This window comes from Leucoraja erinacea, chromosome 28 (genome assembly GCF_028641065.1).
Source record: "Leucoraja erinacea ecotype New England chromosome 28, Leri_hhj_1, whole genome shotgun sequence".
NCBI lineage: Eukaryota > Metazoa > Chordata > Chondrichthyes > Rajiformes > Rajidae > Leucoraja > Leucoraja erinaceus.
This window is the reverse complement of record NC_073404.1, coordinates 1,029,415-1,049,691: the sequence shown is the minus strand read 5'-3', so window position 1 is coordinate 1,049,691 and position 20,277 is coordinate 1,029,415. Positions and strand designations below refer to the sequence as shown.

General features: G+C 49.3%; 1 protein-coding gene across 4 annotated transcripts in view; it reads left to right on the top strand.

The window, feature by feature from the left end:
• Positions 1–2,480, top strand: part of LOC129710497 (SH2B adapter protein 2) — an 89,053-nt gene extending 86,573 nt beyond the window's left edge. For 3 of the 4 annotated variants that reach the window (XM_055657456.1, XM_055657455.1, XM_055657457.1), the window contains exon 10: positions 1,821–2,480. In XM_055657456.1, coding sequence (XP_055513431.1) covers positions 1,821–2,098 — 278 coding nt within the window. In that variant the 3' untranslated portion in view covers positions 2,099–2,480. The remainder of the gene's footprint in view (positions 1–1,820) is intronic. The other variant, XR_008725685.1, reaches the window with a different exon arrangement.
• Positions 2,481–20,277: the final 17,797 nt, after the last annotated feature.

Here is a 20,277-nt window from a genome sequence, read left to right as displayed (position 1 = left end):
CACCTCCAGACTGAGAAATAGCTTTTTGCCCAGAGCTACAACTGCACTGAATCAGTCTGCTAAGCACCCCCCATAATCTGTCTTTGCCCCCTGCAATCAACTGGCACAACTGACATCTCAACACAGTGACAGCTGCTGTAATTTTTAACCTCAGTGTAAATGGACCTATTTGTACTTTAACTTTATTTATTTATTTTATAGCATCGCAACGGAGGTTGCAATCTTAATCTTGTTGTTCTTGTACAATGACAATAAATATATTATTATTAAAGTGCTAGCCTGCTCAACCTCTCCCCATAGCTCAGACCCTCGAGTCCTGGCAATATCCTTGTCAATTTCCTCTCTGCCCTCTCCAACTTAACAGCATCTTTCCTATAACATGGTGCTCAGAATGGAACACAGTACTCTAAATGCGGCCTCACCAGCCTCATATATGATCGCAACATGTCCTCCCAACATCTGTACTCAATACTCTGACTGATGAAGGCCAACGGGCCAAATGCTATTTTAACTACCCTATCTACCTGTGACACCACCTTGAAGGAACTATGTACACTGCACTACTGAATCCCTCTGCTCTACAACACTCCCAAGACCCCTAACATTCGCTGTGTAAGTCCTGCGCATGTAAGCTCCTGGCCATGTTAGACTTTGCAAAATGCAACAACTTCCATTTCTCTTTATTAAATTCCATCAACCATTCCTCAGCCCACCTGGCGAACCGATCAAGATCCTGCTACAATTAGGCTGCGGCTGGTCTGTGGCATTTATCATAGTCATCTTAAGGATAAGTCATCACTTGGTCAGTCTGCTGTTAAAGTGACCAGTGCATAAGGGGGGGGGGGGGGGGGGGGGGGGGGGGGGGGGGGCATAAGAAGCATGTGTGTCTGAAGCAACAGGTCTGAGGAAAGATCAGAACAAATGAAACTCTTCAGCTCTGAGAAGGTGGCTGGCTGCCCGTGCAGCTGCAGATGTTATCATGGCCTCTTCCAATCACACTAATGATTGCAGGCCACAGTGGTCATTGGCAGAGACAGATAAAATAAGAACCGAGATTGCCATCAGCTATAATTTCTTCAGAGTGACCAGCATCTGTGGTGATTTTCCAGGCTGGGATAACAGAGAGAGGAATGTGCTCAGTAGCATTTCGGAATAGAAACATAGAAAATAGGTGTAGGGGTAGGCCATTCGGCCCTTCGAGCCTGCACCGCCATTCAATATGATCATGGCTGATCATCCAACTCAGTATCCTGTACCTGCCTTCTCTCCATACCCCCTGATCCCTTTAGCCACAAGGGCCACATCTAACTCCCTCTTAAATATAGATGGTGGCATGGTGGTGCAGCGGTAGAGCTGCTGCCTTACAGTGCCAAAGACTCGGGTTCGATGCTGACTATGGGTGCTCTCTGTATGGAGTTTGTATGTTCTCCCTGTGGCCGCATGGTACTCCAGGGTACTCTGGTTTCCTCCCACACTACACAGATGTGCGGGTATGTAGGTTAATTGGCTTCTGTAAATTGTCCCTAATATGTAGAATAGAACTAGTGTAAGGTGATTGCTGGTCACCACGGGCTCTGTGGGCTGAAGGGCCAGTTTCCACAATGTATCTCTAAAACTAAACAGAGATATGTGATTCCCTCATCCATTCTTGCCATCTTTGCAGAGAGATTGGATTGCAATATCACCACATTGACTAAAACATGTAGGCCTTTAGGGACCCCAGAGAGCATCTGCAACCTTTCATTCTATCGTTACTTTATTTTGAAACCCCAGTACTCTTTATAGAAGAAATGTGTCATCCATGTTGTTATTCTTTACAGAAATGAGTGCACCTTCACCCAGTGCCCCAATGCAACCCAACTCCAGGAGTGACGTCTTTCAGACCCAACACTACTTTACCAGCGCTCTAGCTGGGAACCTTCAAGCCGTTGCCCAGGCTGAAGACCCATCAATGGCCCACAGGCTGGAGGCTGCTGTCACTGCGCACAACTCGGAGCGGCTACTGCAACCTCCGGCTGTCATCTCACAGGACTACCATGATGGTGATGGGACAAGGAACCGAATACGAGCTGTGGAGAATCAGTATTCTTTTTACTAACACAAAGGAGTGCAATAAGGCAAACCTGGGAACAAACTTGAGGACAGGGTTACCTGCTTAGCAAGGAAGTGACATGTTGACGATCAGTCTCCCTCTTTGACTACTCGTGTTGAAAGCCAACATACTGCTCAGACCAAGTGTTTAATGTGAATTGCAAGGTGATTGATGCCATTTCTGGTTCAGGCCCAGACGGCAAAGATTAACTTGATTAAATCCATTCTTTCTATATATTGGTTTCAACGTTGACTGTAAAGAAGCAGCTTTGATGGACTGTGTACACAATGGATAGGGTTGAAATGTTTTATATCATAATTTGTGTCTGATGTTGATCTTTCCTGTGAGCTGATAAATTATTGCTAGTACTGCAACTGGTGAAATCCTCCATTGGTATGACATTGTTCCCTTTGTTTCATTTTCGTGGTGCTGCTGATGGGTTTTGAACCCAGGGGTCATTTTCAAATCGAGCAGTAACTCCAGCTGTTTGACCATGCCATTTGAGATTGAAAATTACTTGTTTAAATATGAATAACTATTTTAATATTGATGTGCATTGATACACTGAATTGCATCACTATCTCTGTACTTGGATTACTGGACTCCCTGCAGTCAGCTGTGCAGTCCATCGTTCTGCAACACTGCGGCAGGTATGCTGAGCAGGATGGTTGCTGTTTGGTGTCATTCCCAGTGGAGGAGGCGATCGATACATCGAGCTCAACGATCAGGGTGCAATGAAGAGGAAATGGCTTTGAGAGAAGTGGTTACAAATCTGCACAATCCAGCTTGGGATATGAGCTGCTTGTGGCATTGATTGGAAGAGAAACTAGAATCGAAAAGAGAAGTCAAACAGCAGGGGATGATTGATTGCGAGATGCATCAATAAATATATGATATAACCATATAACAATTACAGCACGGAAACAGGCAATCTCGGCCCTTGTAGTCCGTGCCGAACACTTACTCTCCCCTAGTCCCATCTACCTGCACTCAGACCATAACCCTCCATTTCTTTCCCGTACATATACCTAGCCAATTTATTTTTAAATGATAAAATCAAACCTGCCTCCACCACATCTACTGGAAGCTCATTCCACACAGCCACCACTCTCTGAGTAACGAAGTTCCCCCTCATGTTACCCCTAAACTTTTGTCCCTTAATTCTCAAATCATGTCCTCTTGTTTGAATCTTCCCTACTCTCAATGGAAAAAGCTTATCCACGTCAACTCTGTCTATCCTTCTCATAATTTTAAAGACCTTTTTTGGTCTTGCCCATGTAGAGAAATTGACACCTGGAACAGCGGATACAGTAGATGGGGTTGGAGGAGGTGCAAGTGAACCTCTGCCTCACCTGGAAAGACTGTTTGGGTCCTTGGATGAAGTCGAGGGGGGAGGTAAAGGAACAGGTGTTGCAGCTCCTGCGGTTTCAGGGGAAAGTACCTGGGGAGGAGACGGTTTAGGTGGGAAGGGACGAGTTGACCAGGGAGTTTTGGAGAGAACGGTCTCTGCGGAAAGCAGAAAGGGGTGGAGATGGGAAGATGTGGCCAGTAGTGGGATCCCATTGGAGGTGGTGAAAATGTTGGATTATATACTGTATGTCACGGCTGATGGGGATGGAAGGTGAGGACAAGGGGGACTCTGTCCTTGTTGCAAATGCGGGGAGGGGGTGCAACTTCCAGGAGTCAACTTCTCTACAACGGCAAGACCAAGCGCAGGCTCGGCGATCGTTTCGCTGAACACCTCTCAGTCCGTCTGAACCTACCTGCTCTCCCGGTGGCCCGGCACTTCAACTCTCCCTCCCATTCCCAATCTGACCTTTCTGTCCTGGGCCTCTTTCATTGTCAGAGTGAGGCCCAGTGCAAATTGGAGGAACAGCACCTCATATTTTGTTTGGGTAGCTTACACCACAGCGGTATGAACATTGACTTCTGTACCTTCAGATAGCCCTTGATTTCCCTCTTTCTCCATCGTCTCCCCCTTCCCAACTTTCCCAATATAGACGGGGAAAATCATAGTGTGAAGAGTTTAGATTGGGAGCAATTCCTCAAAAGTGTTCAGGAGAGTTTTCTGAAGCAGTATTTGGAAGCCCCCCACACGTGAGAGGGCAACGCTGGATCTAGTATTGGGAAATTGGGAAGGGCAAGTGTATGCGGAGGAGTCTTTTGGGACATGTGACCACAGTTCGATTAGGTTTAAGATAGTTATGGATCGGGACGGAGAGGGTCCACGTGTTAAAATGCCCAACTGGGGTAAGGCCAACGTTGAGAGTACGAGAGAAGGTCTCTCAAGTTAACTGGAGCAGGTTATTTGAGGGGAAAGGAACTTTGGCCAAGTGGGATGTTGTTTAAAAGTGTGCTGACGAAAGCTCAGGATATGTACGTCCCCGCTAGAGTGCAGGGCAAAGCAGGTAAATGTCAGGAAGTTTGGCTGACGAGGGAAATTGAGACGTTAGTCAAAAATACGAAAGATGTATGGGACAGGTATAGACAGCTGGGATCAAGTGCATCCCTGGAGGAGTTTCAGGAACTAAGGAGTAAACTAAAAAAGGAAATCAGAAGGGCAAAAAGGGGCCAGGAGATAGCTCTGGCGGGTAGCATTAAGGACAATCCCAAAAGATTTTATAAATACATAAGGGGGAAACGGGTAACTAGAGAGAGAGTGGGACCTCTCAGGAATCAAAGCTGTCACCTCTGTCAGGAAATGGGCAAGGTCCTCAATGAGTATTTCTCCTCTGTATTTACCGAGGAGAAAGACAGTAGGACAGAGGAAATTGGAGCAGTCACTGGAAGTGTCATGAGAGCAGTCAGGGTTACTATAGAAGAAGTACTGAAGGTACTGTCGTGTATGAAGGTAGACAAATCTCCGGGGCCTGATCAGATACATCCGAGGACATTGCAGGAAACTAGAGAGGAAATTGCGGGAGCCCTGATTGAAATTTACGAGTCGTCCTTAAATACAGGAGAGGTGCTGGAAGACTGGAGGGTGGCAAATGTTGTGCCTCTTTTCAAGAAGGGCTGCAGGGAAAATGCTGGGAACTATAGGCCAGTGAACTTATCATCTTTAGTTAGAAAGTTACTGGAGAGTATTTTGAGGGATAGGATATACAGGCATTTGGATGGGCAAGGGCTGATTAGGGACAGTCAGCATGGTTTTGTACGTGGGAGGTCATGTCTCATAAATCTGATTGGATTGGATTTAATTTATTGTCATTGCACTTTTCAGTGCAACGAAATGGTTTAGCCTGCAGTAATAACATAGAATAAATAACAAACACTCAACACAGTTTAACGTCCCAAAGTCATTGTCTCTTCCCTCCTTGCTCTCCCTCTGCGCTGAGGCAATCCAAGCCTCCGATGTTGTGACCCCGCCGGGTGATGGTAAGTAAGTCCCGCGGCTGAATCCGTGCTCCGCAAACGGGTTGGTTCCAACTCCGGGGCCCGGGGCGGACGAAGCTGCCGTCCTCCAGTCCAGCGGACGCAGCTGTAGTTGCGGGAGCTCCGAAAAACAGGTCACCACCTGTGACCTGCGAGCTCCCGATGATGTCGTCCACTGGCCCGCGGCCAAGCCTCTGGGGCTCCAAAGTTGGGTCGGAAGTTGGGTCACACCGCAACCACAGCCCCGAAGTCGGCCAGCCTCGCGTTGGTAAGTCCTGGTTCTGCCTCCGCAGCCTCGAGGTCGGTCGCAGTTGGAGGCCGCCAGCTCTGCGATAGGCCTCAGCGCAGACGGACACGGAGACGGGGGATACGGCAGGAAAGGTCGCATCCCCCCCCGAAGGAAGTGTAAAAAAACATGTTACACCCACCCCCCCACACACATACACAACTAAATAAACTGAAATAAACTGTAAAAACGAGACTAGAGAAAACAAAAAACAGAAAAGACAAACGGACTGCAGGCGAGCCGCAGCTGCAAGGCAGCGCCGCCACTTCCGGAACAACTGATCGATTTATTTGAAGACGTGACCAAAAAGGTTGATGAGGGCAGAGCTGTAGATGTTGTGTACATGGACTTCAGTAAGGCGTTTGACAAGGTTTCGCATTGTAGGCTACTCTGGAAGGTTAGATCTCATGGGGTCCAAGGAGAGATAGATGAATGGATAGCAAATTAGCTCCATGGAAGGAAGCAGAGGGTGATGATGGAAGGTTGCATCTCAGAATGGGGGCCTGCGACTTGTGGTGTGCCTCAGGGTTCGGTGCTGGCCCGTTACTGTTTGTCATCTACATCAATGATTTGGATGAGAACATACAGGGCAAGATTAGCAAGTTTGCTGATGATACAAAAGTTGGTGGTTTTGCAGAAAGTGAAGATGGTTGTGAACGATTGCAGCCGGATCTGGATCCATTGGCCAGGTGGGCGGAGGAATAGTTGATGTAATTTAATACAGAGAAGTGTGAGGTGTTGCATTTTGGGATGTCGAACAAGGGCAGGATCTACACAGTAAATGGTAGGCAAATGGTAGGAAAGATATTGTCAAGCTTGAAAGGGTTCAGAAAAGATTTACGAGGATGTCGTCAAATCAAGTTTATTCGTCACATACACATACGAGATGTGCAGTGAAATGAAAAGTGACAATGCTCGCGGACTTTGTGCAAAAAGACAAACAAACAAACAACCAAACAAACTACAAACAGAATGCAACAGAATCACATATTCTTTTTCATATTAAATATTGTGGACCGAAGGAAAAAGAGGAAAAAACAGCAATTAAAATAAAGCAGTAGAGTGGTACAGCCAAGTTAGTCCCTGGTGAGATAGGAGTTTACAGTCCTAATGGTCTCTGGGAAGAAGCTCCTTCTCAACCTCTCTGTTCTCACAGCATGGCAACGGAGGCGTTTGCCTGTGTAGCAGCTGGAACAGTCCGTTGCAGGGGTGGAAGGGGTCTCCCATGATTTTATTGGCTCTGGAGTTGCACCTCCTGATGTATAGTTCCTGCAGGGGGCGAGTGAAGTTCCCATAGTACGTTCGGCCGAACGCACTACTCTCTGCAGAGCCTTCTTGTCCTGGGAAGAGCAATTCCCAAACCAGATTGTAATATTTCCAGACAAGATGCTTTCCACAGCCACTGAGTAGAAGCACTGGAGGATCCTTGGAGACACTCTGAATTTCCTCAAGTGCCTGAGGTGGTAAAGGCGCTGCCTTGCCTTACTCACGAGTGCTGCGGCGTGTGATGTCCATGTCATATCCTCAGAGATGTGGACTCCCAATGTGGATGTTGTCAGAACTAGAGGGTGTGAGGTATAGGGAGAGGTTGAGTAGGCTGGGTCTCTATTCCATGGAGCACAGGAGGACGAAGGGAGATCTTAAAGAAGTATACAAAATCATGAGAGGAATAGTTCGGGTAGCACAGTCTTTTACCCAAAGTAGAGAGATCGAGGACCAGAGGACATAGGTCAAGAAAAAAAAAATTTAATAGGAATCCGAGAGGTAACTTTTTCACACAAAGGGTGGTGGATGTATGGAATAAGCTGCCAGAGGAGGTAGTTGTGGCTGGGACTATCCCATCGTTTAAGAAACAATTAGACAGGTGCATGGATAGAACAGGTTTGAAGGGTTATGGACCAAGCGCAAGCAAGTGGGACTAGTGTAGCTGGGACATTGTTGGCCAGTGTGGGCGAGTTGGGCCGAAGGGCCTGTTTCCACACTGTATCACTCTATGACTATGACTTTAATACCCTCGGATGATAGTCTAGGATGGCCTGTCCTCTAGTCGGTTCCTCTACATATTGGTGTAAAGAACCATCCCGTATACACTCCAGGAAATCATCCTCCTCAGCACTGTTACCTATTTGGTTGGCCCAATCTATATGTAGTCATCCATATTCCTGCTTGATGTTGGCCCCAACCTCTCTACTGCTGTCTGATGGTCTGTACACAACTCCAACAAGCGTTTTCTGCCCTTGTCTATTTCGCAGTTCTACCCGTACAGATTCTACAGCATCCAAACTAATGTCTACAACTGTGCAAGTGTGTCCAGGTTCAGCTCCTGAAGGACCATGTTGGGACACTGGAGAAAAACCTGGATGACCTCAGGGGCATCCGGGAAAACGAGAGTCTCCTGGACAGGATCTACAGTGAGGTTGTCACGCCAAGGATACGGGAACAAAGGTGTGTGACTGAGAGAAAGAGTTGTAACCGTGGAGTGCAGGAGACCCAGGTGGCTGTGCCTAATGAAACCAGGTACCCCCTCTTGGGAACTGTCGGGGGAGATGACGCTTCCAGTCCCAGCGGCGGACATCGGTGGCTCCCATCCTAGAGATGGGACTCGACCGGCGAGACCAACGCCGGGCAGAGCCATAGTGGTGGGTGACCGGAGATTCTGTGGTGGCAGGCGAGACGCAAGGATTGTCTGTTGCCTCCCAGGTGCCAGGGTTCAAGTCATGAACCGAATTCAGAACATTCTCGAGAGGGAAGGTGAACAGACAGCAGTAGTATTACACGTAGGCACAAATGACATTGGGAAGAAGAGGAAGGAGGATCTGCAACATGAGTTCAGAGAGTTAGGAACTAGACTGAAAAGCAGGACTTCTAGAGCGGTCATCTCTGGATTGCTTCCAGTACCCCGTGCTAGTGAGGACAGGAACAGGGAGATAGGGGATCTGAACGTGTGGCTGGGGGGCTGGTGCAGGGAGCAAGGATTTAGATTTATAGACCACTGGTATCTCTTCTGGGCTCGGCGTGACCTGTACAAAAGGGACGGGTTGCACCTTAACTGGAGGGGGACCAACGTTCTGGCAGGCAAGTTTGCTAGGGCTACACGTGTGGGTTTAAACTAAATAGTGTGGGGGAGGGATTGACAAATTGGGAGTATAAAGATGGAGTTGAAGAGGAAGTGAGTACAAGAAAAGTTACAAAAGACTCCCGAATTAATGGGAAGGAAAGTTCGAGAAGGGATAACAGAGTAAGGTTCGGGCAAATTGTGAGCGGTGCGAGAGGGGAGGTGAATACCGAGGTCAAAGTGTCGTATATGAATGCGCAAAGTATAAGAAATAAAGTGGACGAGCTTGAGGCTCAGTTAAAAATTGGCAAGTATGATGTTGTGGGAATTACAGAGACATGGCTGCAAGAGGGCCAGGGCTGGGAACTGAATATTCAAGGGTATACCTCCTATCGAAAAGACAGACAGGTGGTCAGAGGGGATGGGGTAGCTCTGTTGGTGAGGAATGAAATTCAGTCCCTTGCAAGGGGCGACATTGAAACCGGAGATGTGGAGTCAGTATGGATAGAACTAAGGAATTGTAAGGGTAAAAATACCCCAATGGGACTTATCTACAGGCCCCCAAAGAGTAGCCTGGATGTAGTGTGCAAGTTGAATCGGGAGTTAAAATTGGCATGTCGCAAAGGTAATGCTACGATTGCTATGGGATGTCTACGATGCCCTACCATGCCCAGCAAACTTCCACGTCTGGGGCAAGAGCGAGACACCTTCCTGCCCACTTTGCTCTGGAAGAGGATCATTAGAACATCTCCTCAGCAGCTGCCCAAAGTCCCTTGGGGAAGGTCGCTATCAGTGGTGCCATGACCAGGTGCTCAAGGTGGTTGCTAAGAGCATAGCCACTGCCATCGGTAACAGCAAAAACCACCATGCCCCAAAGAAATCAATCACTTTTGTCAAAGCCGGAGAGAAGTCCCGACCACAACAAACACAAGGACGGGCCTCCTCTACACAGCCACTGCGCGTCAATCTGGGCAAACAGCTGAAATTTCCACAGCACATCACAGCAACATCATTCCTGCCAGACATGATCATCACCTCCGAAGTGACAAAACAGCGGATCATTCTGGAGCTGACAGTGCCCTGGGAATAGCGTATTGAAGAGGCTAACGAGAGGAAATGCGTAAAGTATTAGGAACTGGCGGAGATGTGCCAGGGCAGAGGCTGGAAGACATACTATGAGCCCATAGAGGTGGGCAGTAGAGGCTTTGCAGGACGCTCACTCTGCAAAGTCCTCAACCAGTTGGGCATTACGGGGCTGGCAAAGAAGATGGCCATTCAATCCGCAAGCCAAGCCGCAGAGAAAGCCACTAGGTGACTTTGGATTAAGAGGCTGATCCGTGGGCTGCTGGGACACAAGTCGGGGCTTGATCAACCCCAGCAGGATTGCCTAACGGGTCTGATGTTGTGAGACCCAAAACACCCGATGACCCCAGGTCACATCACTGAGGATGCGTCACAGCGCATCTAGAGGATGTCTCTTTCACACTGGAGATTTCAACATGCATGTAGACTGGGAGAATCAGGTTGGTTCTGGACCCCAAGGAAGGGAGATTGTAGAGCGCCTCCGGGATGGATTATTGGAGCCTATCAGGAGGAAAGCAATTCTGGATTTAGTGTTATGTAATGAGCCGGATTTGATAAAGGAACTTGAAGTTAAGGAGCCATTAGGAGGCAGTGACCACAATATGGTCAAGTTTAATCTACAATTGGAGAGGGAGAAGGGTAAATCGGAGATGTCAGTGTTACAGTTGAATAAAGGGGACTATGGAGCCATGAGGGAGGAGCTGGCCAAGGTTGACTAGAAAAATACCCTAGCAGGGATGACAGTGGAACAACAATGGCAGGTATTTCTGGGAATAATACAGAAGATGCAGGATCAGTTCATTCCAAAGAGGAAGAAAGATTCCAAGGGGAGTAAGGGGCGACCGTGGCTGACAAGGGACGTCAGGGACAGTATAAAAATAAAAGAGAAGAAGTACAAGTAGCAAAGATGAGCGGGAAGCAAGAGGATTGGGTAATGTTTATGGAGCAACAGAAGATAACTAAAAAGGCAATACGGGGAGGAAAGATGAGGTACGAAGGTAAGCTAGCCAAGAATATAAAGGAGAATAGTAAAAGCTTCTTTAGGTATGTGAAGAGGAAAAAATTAGTTAAGACCTCCTTGAAGACTGAAAAAGGTGAATTTATTATGGGGAACAAGGAAATGGCAGATGAGTTGAACAGGTACTTTAGATCTGTCTTCACTAAGGAGGACACAAACAATCTTCCTGATATAGTAGTGGCCAGAGGATCTGGGGTGACAGAGGAACTGAAGGAAATCCACATTAGGCAGGAAATGGTGTTGGGTAGACTGATGGCACTGAAGGCTGATAAATTCCCTGGGCCTGATGGTCTGCATCCCAGAGTACTTAACCCCGGAAGTGACTATTTTGATGAATAACATCGACCGTGGAGAGTGTGTTTTCCTTGGGGGAGGTTTTAATTGTACCCTCGAGGCAAAATTTCCATCCTGACTCTAGCGCCTTCTCGTACAGGCTTGAGGTGGTGGTTCCTGTATTGACCACTTGTACGTTTCCAAGGCCGATGTGTCTTGTGTCTTGGCGGCCTCCATGTGGCTGGTGCCATGCTCGGAACCACTGCCTGGTGCGAGTGGACATTATCCCAGTGCGCACATGGGCAGGGTCCGCGTACTGGCATTTTAATAGCCGGCTGCTAGAGGATCGCCGATTCTGGGATTCTTTTAGGAAGTTCTGGGTGAAGTGGAGAGAGGCAGGGGCATTTCCATTCCATAAGGCAGTGGTGGGATGTGGGGAAGGACTACGTCCGTTTTTTTTTTTGCCAGGACTATGCGAGGGTGTCGCCCAAGTGGCGGGACTCTGAGATCATACGGCTTGAGAGCGAGTTGCTCGAGTCACGCCTGGATTGGTCTGGTGGGGACTCGTCTGAGTGGCGGAGTACCAGGAGAAGAAGGGAACACTGAGGAACTTGCAGCTTAGGAGGTCCCGGGGCACGTATGTGAGTTCGCGAGTCCAGATGTTGCACCATTTTCTTCTCTCTGGAGAAGTGGCGAGGAGCCCGCAGGCAGCTCGTTGAGTTGCTTGCGGATGGATGATGGCTCCTCTGCCACGGATCCAGAGCATCGGTGCATCGGTTCGGTCTTTCTACAGGACTCTGTTCTCCGCGGGTACATCTAGTGGGGATGCACAGGGGGTTCTGTCGGAGAGCTTACCCGTAGTGTGCAAAGAGGCGGCTGCCTCGTCATCCCTTAACTCGATCATCCCTTACTCCGGAGGAGCTGACTACTGGCTGCGGGGGGGGGGGGAGGGGGGGGGGGGGGAAGGTAGGGGGAGGGGGGGGGGGGGGGCAAGTCTCCAGGACTGGATGGGCTGACGGTGGAGTTTCTTCGAGCCTTCTGGGATGGCCTGGGGGGTGACTATATGAAGGTCCTTGGGGAGAGCCTGGAGACTGGGGAGATGCCTTTCTGTCGTTGTCCTGATGCCCAAGATGGGTGATCTCCACCTTTTGAAGAACTGGCGCTCGGTCTCTCTCCTCAGCTCAGAATACAAAGCCTTTGTACGGGCAATGGCGAAACGCCTGGGTTCCGTACTGGCCCAAGTGATCCACCCGGTTCGATCCTACACGGTCCCGGGGCGGTCCATCCAGGACAATATCCATCTGGTCCGGGACCTGATCCATCTGTGCCAGGGGGCAGGATAGTCAGTCGCCTTTCTCTCCCTTGACCAGGAGAAGGCGTTTGACAGGGTGGATCACGACTACCTTCTTGGGACTTGGCAGGCGTTCGGATTTGGACCGCACTTTGTGGCCCGAGCCCGGCTTTTGTACGCTGCTGCGGAATGCCTTGTTAAGGTCAATGGCTCATTGTTGGCCCCCATTCACTTTAGGAGGGGAGTACGTCAGGGATATCCCATGTCCGGCCAGCTGTATTCCATCTGCATGAAGCCATTCCTGTGTCTTCTCCGGAGGTGGTTGGCAGGCCTGGCTTTGCCGGGGGTGGAGGTGGTTCACTCGGCCTAGACCGATGATGTCCTTCTGATGTTCACCGACCCTGTTGACCTGCGGAGGATGCGTGAGTGCCAGCAGGTTTTCTCAGCTGCATCCTCCGCCAGGATCAACTGGGGGAAGTGTTCTGGTCTCTTGGTGGGTCAGTAGCAGGTGGACTCCCTGCTGGAGGAGATGGCAGTTTATGCGTGGAGCACCACACACCCCCTCCAGCTGGGGGTCGACCCGAGTCCCACTGAGGGGGCTTGGCAGGCGAACTGACAGGCGCTAGAGACGAAAGTCATCGCATGACTAGGGCGTTGGTGAGAGGTGAGAGCATTGGTCATAAACCTCTATGTTGGTGGCCTCTATGTTGTGGTACCGGCTGGCCACTCTGGTCCTACCCTCTTTATTTGTCACCATGATCCAGAGGAGGTTGGTGAACTTCTTCTGGGGAGAGAGGAATCACTGGGTCTCTGCTGGAGTTCTGAGTCTCCAGTTGGAGGAGGGTGGTCAGGCGCTGGTTTGCACCCATACCCAGGTGGCGGCTCTCCGTCTCAGAACCCTGCGGAGGTTATGTGTATTCCGAGATGGCACGCGCTGGCAATGTACTTTTTCTGCCAGGGGCGCTGCCTCCTGGAGGGCACACAGTCCCGGCAGCGGGCATTAGTCGAGACGCTGGGCGGGAGTTGCCTGGCTTTTATTGAGATATACTTAAAGCCAGGAATCTGGTCACGTTCAGCTAGGGCGTTGCTCCACAGAGTGAGGGGGGTGTTGTGACTGCGAGGGTTACTGATCCTCACCCTGCCAAGGTGGGTATCGAGGAGGGTATGTGGAGCGATTCCAGGCCGAGGTCACCCCGCTTCATCGGAATTGCTCATAGGACCTACGGCCCGGGTCCCTTCCAGAGAACTGGCCCCACGCAACATGAGCTGCCTTTTCGAAATGCCCTATGTGGGCATTAAGTGGGGGGGAATAGGGAGAAACCGTTTTCAGGCATCTACCTCGACAGAGAGGTGACTTTCTTCCTTGTCGCTTCTTCGCCCCCCTCCTTGCGGCCTTACAGCTGCTTTGGTGTGGCCTTTCCCGGAGTCGGGCCCAGAGCTTCAGCGGCGGCGTAGCGGGACTTTAACATCGCGGACCCCCTTCGCAGAGTTCGCCTACGGCCTACAACATCCTGGAACCTCTGTCTGTGGAGCTTCTGGCGGCAGGCGTGGAGCGGACCTTTCATCGTGGAACGGGCGATCCCTCGCTGGTGGTCGCCAGAGAAGAGCTCCGACCGCCGGTCTGCGGCCTACAACATCTGGAAGCCGCGGTCTCCGGTAAGGAGATGGGCGATTTGACCGGTCCTGACATCGGCGATCCGACCATCCCGACCAGAGGGTCCGAACATCGGGCCGTCCATAGCGGCGACTATGGATGGTCAGGGTCCCGACCACGGGTGAACAAGGATGGAGGAGGAGGACTGTCTGAACTGTATTGTCTTCCACCACAGTGAAGAATGCTGTGATGGATGCCTGTGTTGAGTTATGACCTTTCTATTCGTAACGCTGCATGGTAAATTCATTTCACTGCACCTGATGGTGCATGTGACAAATACATTTGAACTTGAACTTGCTTACCCTCGTCTTCCGTCATGACACGCCCTGGCGGTCCGTGTTACCACCTGACAACGGGAGCGGACCCCAGTGGAGGTCTCTCTATAAGGGAGCCCTCCCCCTTTACATCGGGGACCTGGGGTGGAGAGTGTAACTGTGGCCTATAACAGGTGCTCGAGCTGGTTCATGGACTCGCCAGCCGCCTGTCTCTTCTGCGGCGAGGAAGAGACCGTGTTCCACGCGTACATGCAGTGTGAGACGTTGCAGCCCATGTTCGACTATCTGAAGGTGCTGCTCCTCAAGTATTGGCTGCATTTTAGCCCCACGCATCTGATATTTGGGCACAGAGGGGAGAGGGTCGGGATGGAGAGAGGGGGGGGGTCTCCCTGTTGGTCTGCTCCTGGGCCTGGCCAAGATAGCCATGGCTGCACCGGGGTTGGCTGTCTGACCCTTTTCCAGGACTATGTCTGTGCCCGCGTATCCCTGGAGAGGGAACATGCGGTGTCCATGGTGACTTTGGAGGCCTTCCATGAACGCTGGTCACCCCGGGAGGTCGAGTGCATTGTTGATAGAGTTGGCAAAATATTAATTTGATGACCGTTTGTTTGTAAACTGTCAATACAGGCAGCCTTTGATTGTGTTAATAGTCCGTATGTTTATTTTAATTTTTTTGAATAAAAATATTTGTATGATTAAAAAAAGGAGTGGGGGCGTACATTGTGACGTCATTCCTTTTTAACATTTTTTTTAAAATGTGTAAACTGCCGTTGGAGCGCTGGAATGCCCTTCCCTCCCGGATTAGGGAATGCATCGTGACGTAATTCAATTTTTTTTTCTCGAAATGGGTGAGTTTCTGGGGCTGTTTTTCAAATTTCAAGGAGTAATAACTTCGGAAATATAGGTGGGAATGCAACGGCAAGATGTTTATCGCCACCCAGGGAAAAATGTAAGTAGGGTGTGTGAAAATGGGAAGGCTGTGGCTTCGCGTTGGGAAGAAGATAGGAAAACAAGATTGACACAGAGACACGTCGTGGCACAAACACAAATAATAGAGAGACTTTTAGTATTATAGAGATTGGGTCAGGTACATGGATTAGATGGAGCGCGGAAACAGGCCCTTCGGCCCACGGAGTCTGCACCGACTAGCCTTGCCCCGTACATTAACACTATGTTGCACACATAAGTGTCAATTTACACATACACCAAGCCAATTAACCTTCATACCTGTATGCTTTTGGAGTGTTGGAGGAAACCGAAGATATCGGAGAAAATCCATGCAGTCAAGGGGAGAACGTACTATTTCCGTAAAGACAGCACCCGCAGTCGGGATCGAACCCGGGTCTCTGGTGCTGGACGTGCTGTAAGGCAGCAACTCTACCACTGCACCACCGTGGCCCCCCCTTTGATCATATTGAATGGCGGTGCTGGCGATCCCGTAAATTGGCTTTGGGCTTTATGCCCCGTGGACATCTCCTGCAACAGACCTGGAGTGCATGGAAGGTAAGACCCCCAGTCCTTACCGGTCCTTTGTCCAGCGTTTGCTGCCGTTGTTGATTCCCTCCACATTTCTCTCTGGTTTATGGACATGGGGTCGAGCAAAGGAGGAGCCTCGGACAAGTCTCCCACTCCAGGCAGGTTCCCAGGCCTAATGCCGAGGTATGGCAGCGGCCTTCGGGAGATTCTGCCGAAGTGTGAAGTAAAGGTCCCGACCTGAAACGTCACCTCCCCAACTTCTCCAGGGATGCTGCCTGACCTGCTGCTTTACTCCAGCACTTTGTGTCTTTCATACATGTCCAGTAAATGTAAGGTACGATGAAATGTTAATAACCGAAGAGATCTTCTCACTGTCACTGAAAGTGATAACAACTGGGAGAAGATGGCGTATGACATGCTTGTTTTAATAGGTTGGGTTATCAAATGAATGAGGAGGGATTTCATAGAACCTTACTGATTAGTGAAATGCGTGGATAGAGTGGATGAGGAAAGGATGTTTCCAAGGGGGAGAGTCCAGGACCAGAGGGCACAGCCTCAGAATAAAACAATGCACTTTTAGAAATGAGATGTTGGAATTTCTTTAGTCAAGAGTTTGGTGAATCTGTGAAAGTCATTGCTACAGGCGGCTCTGGAGGCCAAGTCATTGGGTATTTTTAAAGCGGAGATTGATATGTTCTTGATTAGTAAGGGTGTCAAAGGTTATGGGGAGAAGGCAGGAAAATGGGGTTGAGAGGGAAAGAAAGGGTAATGCCTCCCATGCCTTCGACTGCAGGACACAATGATGGATGGACGAGAAACGGGACATTGGTTGGTGGGAGATGCACCAGTACATCGTGCACATGGGCCCACCGGACATTGGAAATGGCGCTAAAACATGGCGGCGCCTTCATGTGTTTTATATGCAAAAATAAATTCACTGTGCAGTTGTATAGGTGACAAATAAAGCACCATTGAACCCAAGAATGGAACTTAGTATCAAAACATGGAGGGAACGCGGGACACAATTTTCTGGCGGCCGCGCACGCATGCGCACACTCGCGAGGTTTCGGAGGCTCAATCCAGCGCTAAATGCAGCTCAACTGCCTGCCTCACCGGGTTAACTAACAGCCCTGCCTGGACTGATGGGATACCAGGGCTGCTTCTTCGTGCTGGCCATATTTCCCGCAAGCACAGGCAGGTTAACCTGGCGGGGATGCCGCCCACCTCTCAAAACATGGGGGGGGATGTGTCACCTCTGGCCCCACCCCCGGGTTTTCCGCCCCTGATTGAACCATGTGCAGGAAGTAACTGCAGATGCTGGTTTACACTGACGATAGACACAAAATGTTGGAGTACCTCAGCGGGACAGGCAGCATCTCTGGAGAAAAGGAATGGGTGGCGTTTCGGGTCGAGACGCTTCATCAGACTGAGGGTCAGGGGAGAGACAAACAAGAGATATAGAAGATACATAGAACAAATGAATGGAAGATATGCAAAAGACAATGAAGAAGGCGACATGAAATTGCACCTTGACAGAACCCTGGTGCATTTGCAGGGCTGCCCACATTGGGTAGTGAGTGAGTGAGTGGTGCACATGGTGAGTGAGAAATTGCGAGGGAAAGCAGCGACCAAACCCGAGGGAGCATAGTGACTGAGGTGGAGCTTTTGCATTTTTCAGCTTGAAACTGTGCAATCTGGTACATACTATAGCGAGTCTTTTAACTTACATTTGAATGCGACATTTATGCTTTAAATTAGATTAGGTATGAATAAGGTTAGGCTAAATTACATTCCTAATTACATTCCACAGTAGAGCCAGGCTCTGATCAACAGGTGCAGCACATGAATGACCTTAGTATATTCATGTATGGAAATCAGATTATAATTCAAGCTGTTATGCATATATATAGAGAAAGAAAACATAGAAACAAGTCAAGAGGGGTCGGACTGTTCTGCACAAATAAATTAATTAACCTTACCCTTTGACTATAGAAATAAGATGAAAATAATGCCAAATATTCAAACAAGTATATGGTTCAATGAAATTAATATATATGGAAACAGGCCCTTCTGCCCACCAAGTCCACACCCACCAGCAGTCTACCATACACCAGTTGTATCCTACATGCCAGGGACAATTTAAAGAAGCTAATTAGCCTACAAACCTGCACTTCTTTCAAATGTGGGCGCAACTGGAATATCTGGAGAAAACCCATGTGGTCATGGGGAGAATGTACAAATTCTTTACAGACAGCACCCGTAGTCAGGATCAAATCTGGGTCTGTGGTGCTGTTAAGCAACTCTACCGCTGCGCCATTGTGCCACCCCCATTAAATTATTTTTTCTGTAATATATTTATTATGGTGTCACATCAATACAGATGAACACATGATTCTGATTTCTTCCCATTAGTTGGATAACACACATCTCCAGTCATTGTGTTTTATGGCTGGTTGTCAACCTCCTCAGTCTGAAGGTCTCGACCCGAAACATCACCCACTCTTTCTCTCCAGAGATGCTGCCTGACCCCCTGAGTTATTCCAGCTTTTTGTGTCTATCTTCAGTTTAAACCAGTACCTGCAGTACCTTCCTACATTCTTTGTTGAGCGAAACAGGTCCTATTCTCATAATATTATTCACCGCAACTAAGTATTTTCTTCACCTCTGTTGCTGCAGAGAATACAATCCCAGTTAGCAAATCTTTCTTCAAAGTGAAAAAAAATTCCAGTCCTGCCAACATCTTAATAAATCGCCCCTGGATTCTCTCCAGAGCAATTGCACCCCTTCTACAATGTGTCATAGTCTTACAGCATGGTAACAGGCCCTTCATCCCAACGTGTCCATGCAGATCAAGATGCCTCATCTAAATTAGTTCCATTTATCCGCATTTGGCCCATATCCCTTTAAACTTGTGTGTGTTAGGTTGTGTGTGAGACTGTGTGTGAGAGTGTGTGTCAGTGAAGCGGCAACAACACCCGGAGTGAGCGGAAATCCAGAGACTTGGCGACCACTCCCCCACCTCCCCCCCCCCCACCCCCATCTCTTCCCCCCGCCAGCCCAGGTGCACTGTGTCCAGCTGGTGTCAGGGGAAGGTGAGGGTCAGTGACCGAGGGTCGGGCATCGGAACGGAGCCTTAGCCCGAGATTCTGGAGGCGGTATCGACCCTTCCTCTTCCTGGATCCGCTTCTGGTTCCGGGCCGGGGTTAAAACTCCATGTGGTGTGGGCAGAGCGGCCGACGGACACAGAGCCGCCGGAGGTGAGTGTGGGAGGTGTGAGCGGTGCCTCAGGTGTCGGTGCTGGGACCACCGCCGTGTCTCACCTATCACACCATCTGCACGGGAATGTAAACTACTTTTTTTTCCCCCAAATCGTCCCATGGGCCGGATTGGATTGGCTGGATGCAGCCGGTAGTTTGACACCCCTGCTTTAAACCAATGCACATGAATCACATATCCCGGGAAAGACTATGCATTCACCTTATGATTAAGGAAGAACTGCAGATGCTGGAAAAATCAAAGGTAGACAAAAATGCTGGAGAAACTCAACGGGTGAGGCAGCATCTATGGAGCGTTTTGGGTCGAGACCCTTTTCAGACTGATGTAGGGGTGGGGGGGGGGGCGGGAAGAAGAAGAGGCGGAGACAGTGGACTGTGGGAGAGCTAAGAAGGGGAGGGGAAAGAGGGAGAAAGCAAGGACTACCTGAAATTGGAAAAGTGAATGTTCATACCGCTGGAGTGTAAACTACCCAAGCGAAATATGAGGTGCTGCTCCTCCAATTTGCGGTGGGACTCACTCTGGCCCTGAAGGAGGCCCAGGACAGAAAGATTGGATTCGGAATGGGAGGGGGAGTTGAAGTGCTGAGCCACTGGGAGATCAGGTTGGTTATTGCGAACTGAGCGGAGATGTTGGGCAAAGCAATCGCCAAACCTACACTTGGTCTCACTGATGTAGAGCAGCTGACACCTAGAGAAGCGGATGCAATAGATGAGGATGGAGATGATGCAGGTGAACCTCTGCCGCACCTGGAAAATTCACATGCACATGCATTCACCTTATATATTCCCCTCGTGTTTTTTACTCACCTCTAAAACGTTTTTTTGCTTTATTTTGAATTTCCAGCACCTGCAGATTTTGGTTCCATGAATGTCAAATGGCATCATTAGTACTGCAGTTACATTGCCATTTTAAATAGTGTGTATCAATACAATCAAAATGCTTGTTCTTTACAGGAAACCTGCCGACAAAAACCTATTCTCACTGGTGAGTGTGGAGGAGATCTGGAAGCCTTGGGCGAATTGAATTGTTAGTGACCTTCTTTATTATTATTATTTTTTGAGCGTGGTAAATTCTGTGATCAGCGTGAGAATTCCGCGAGTCTCACGCTCAATGCGTGAGATTT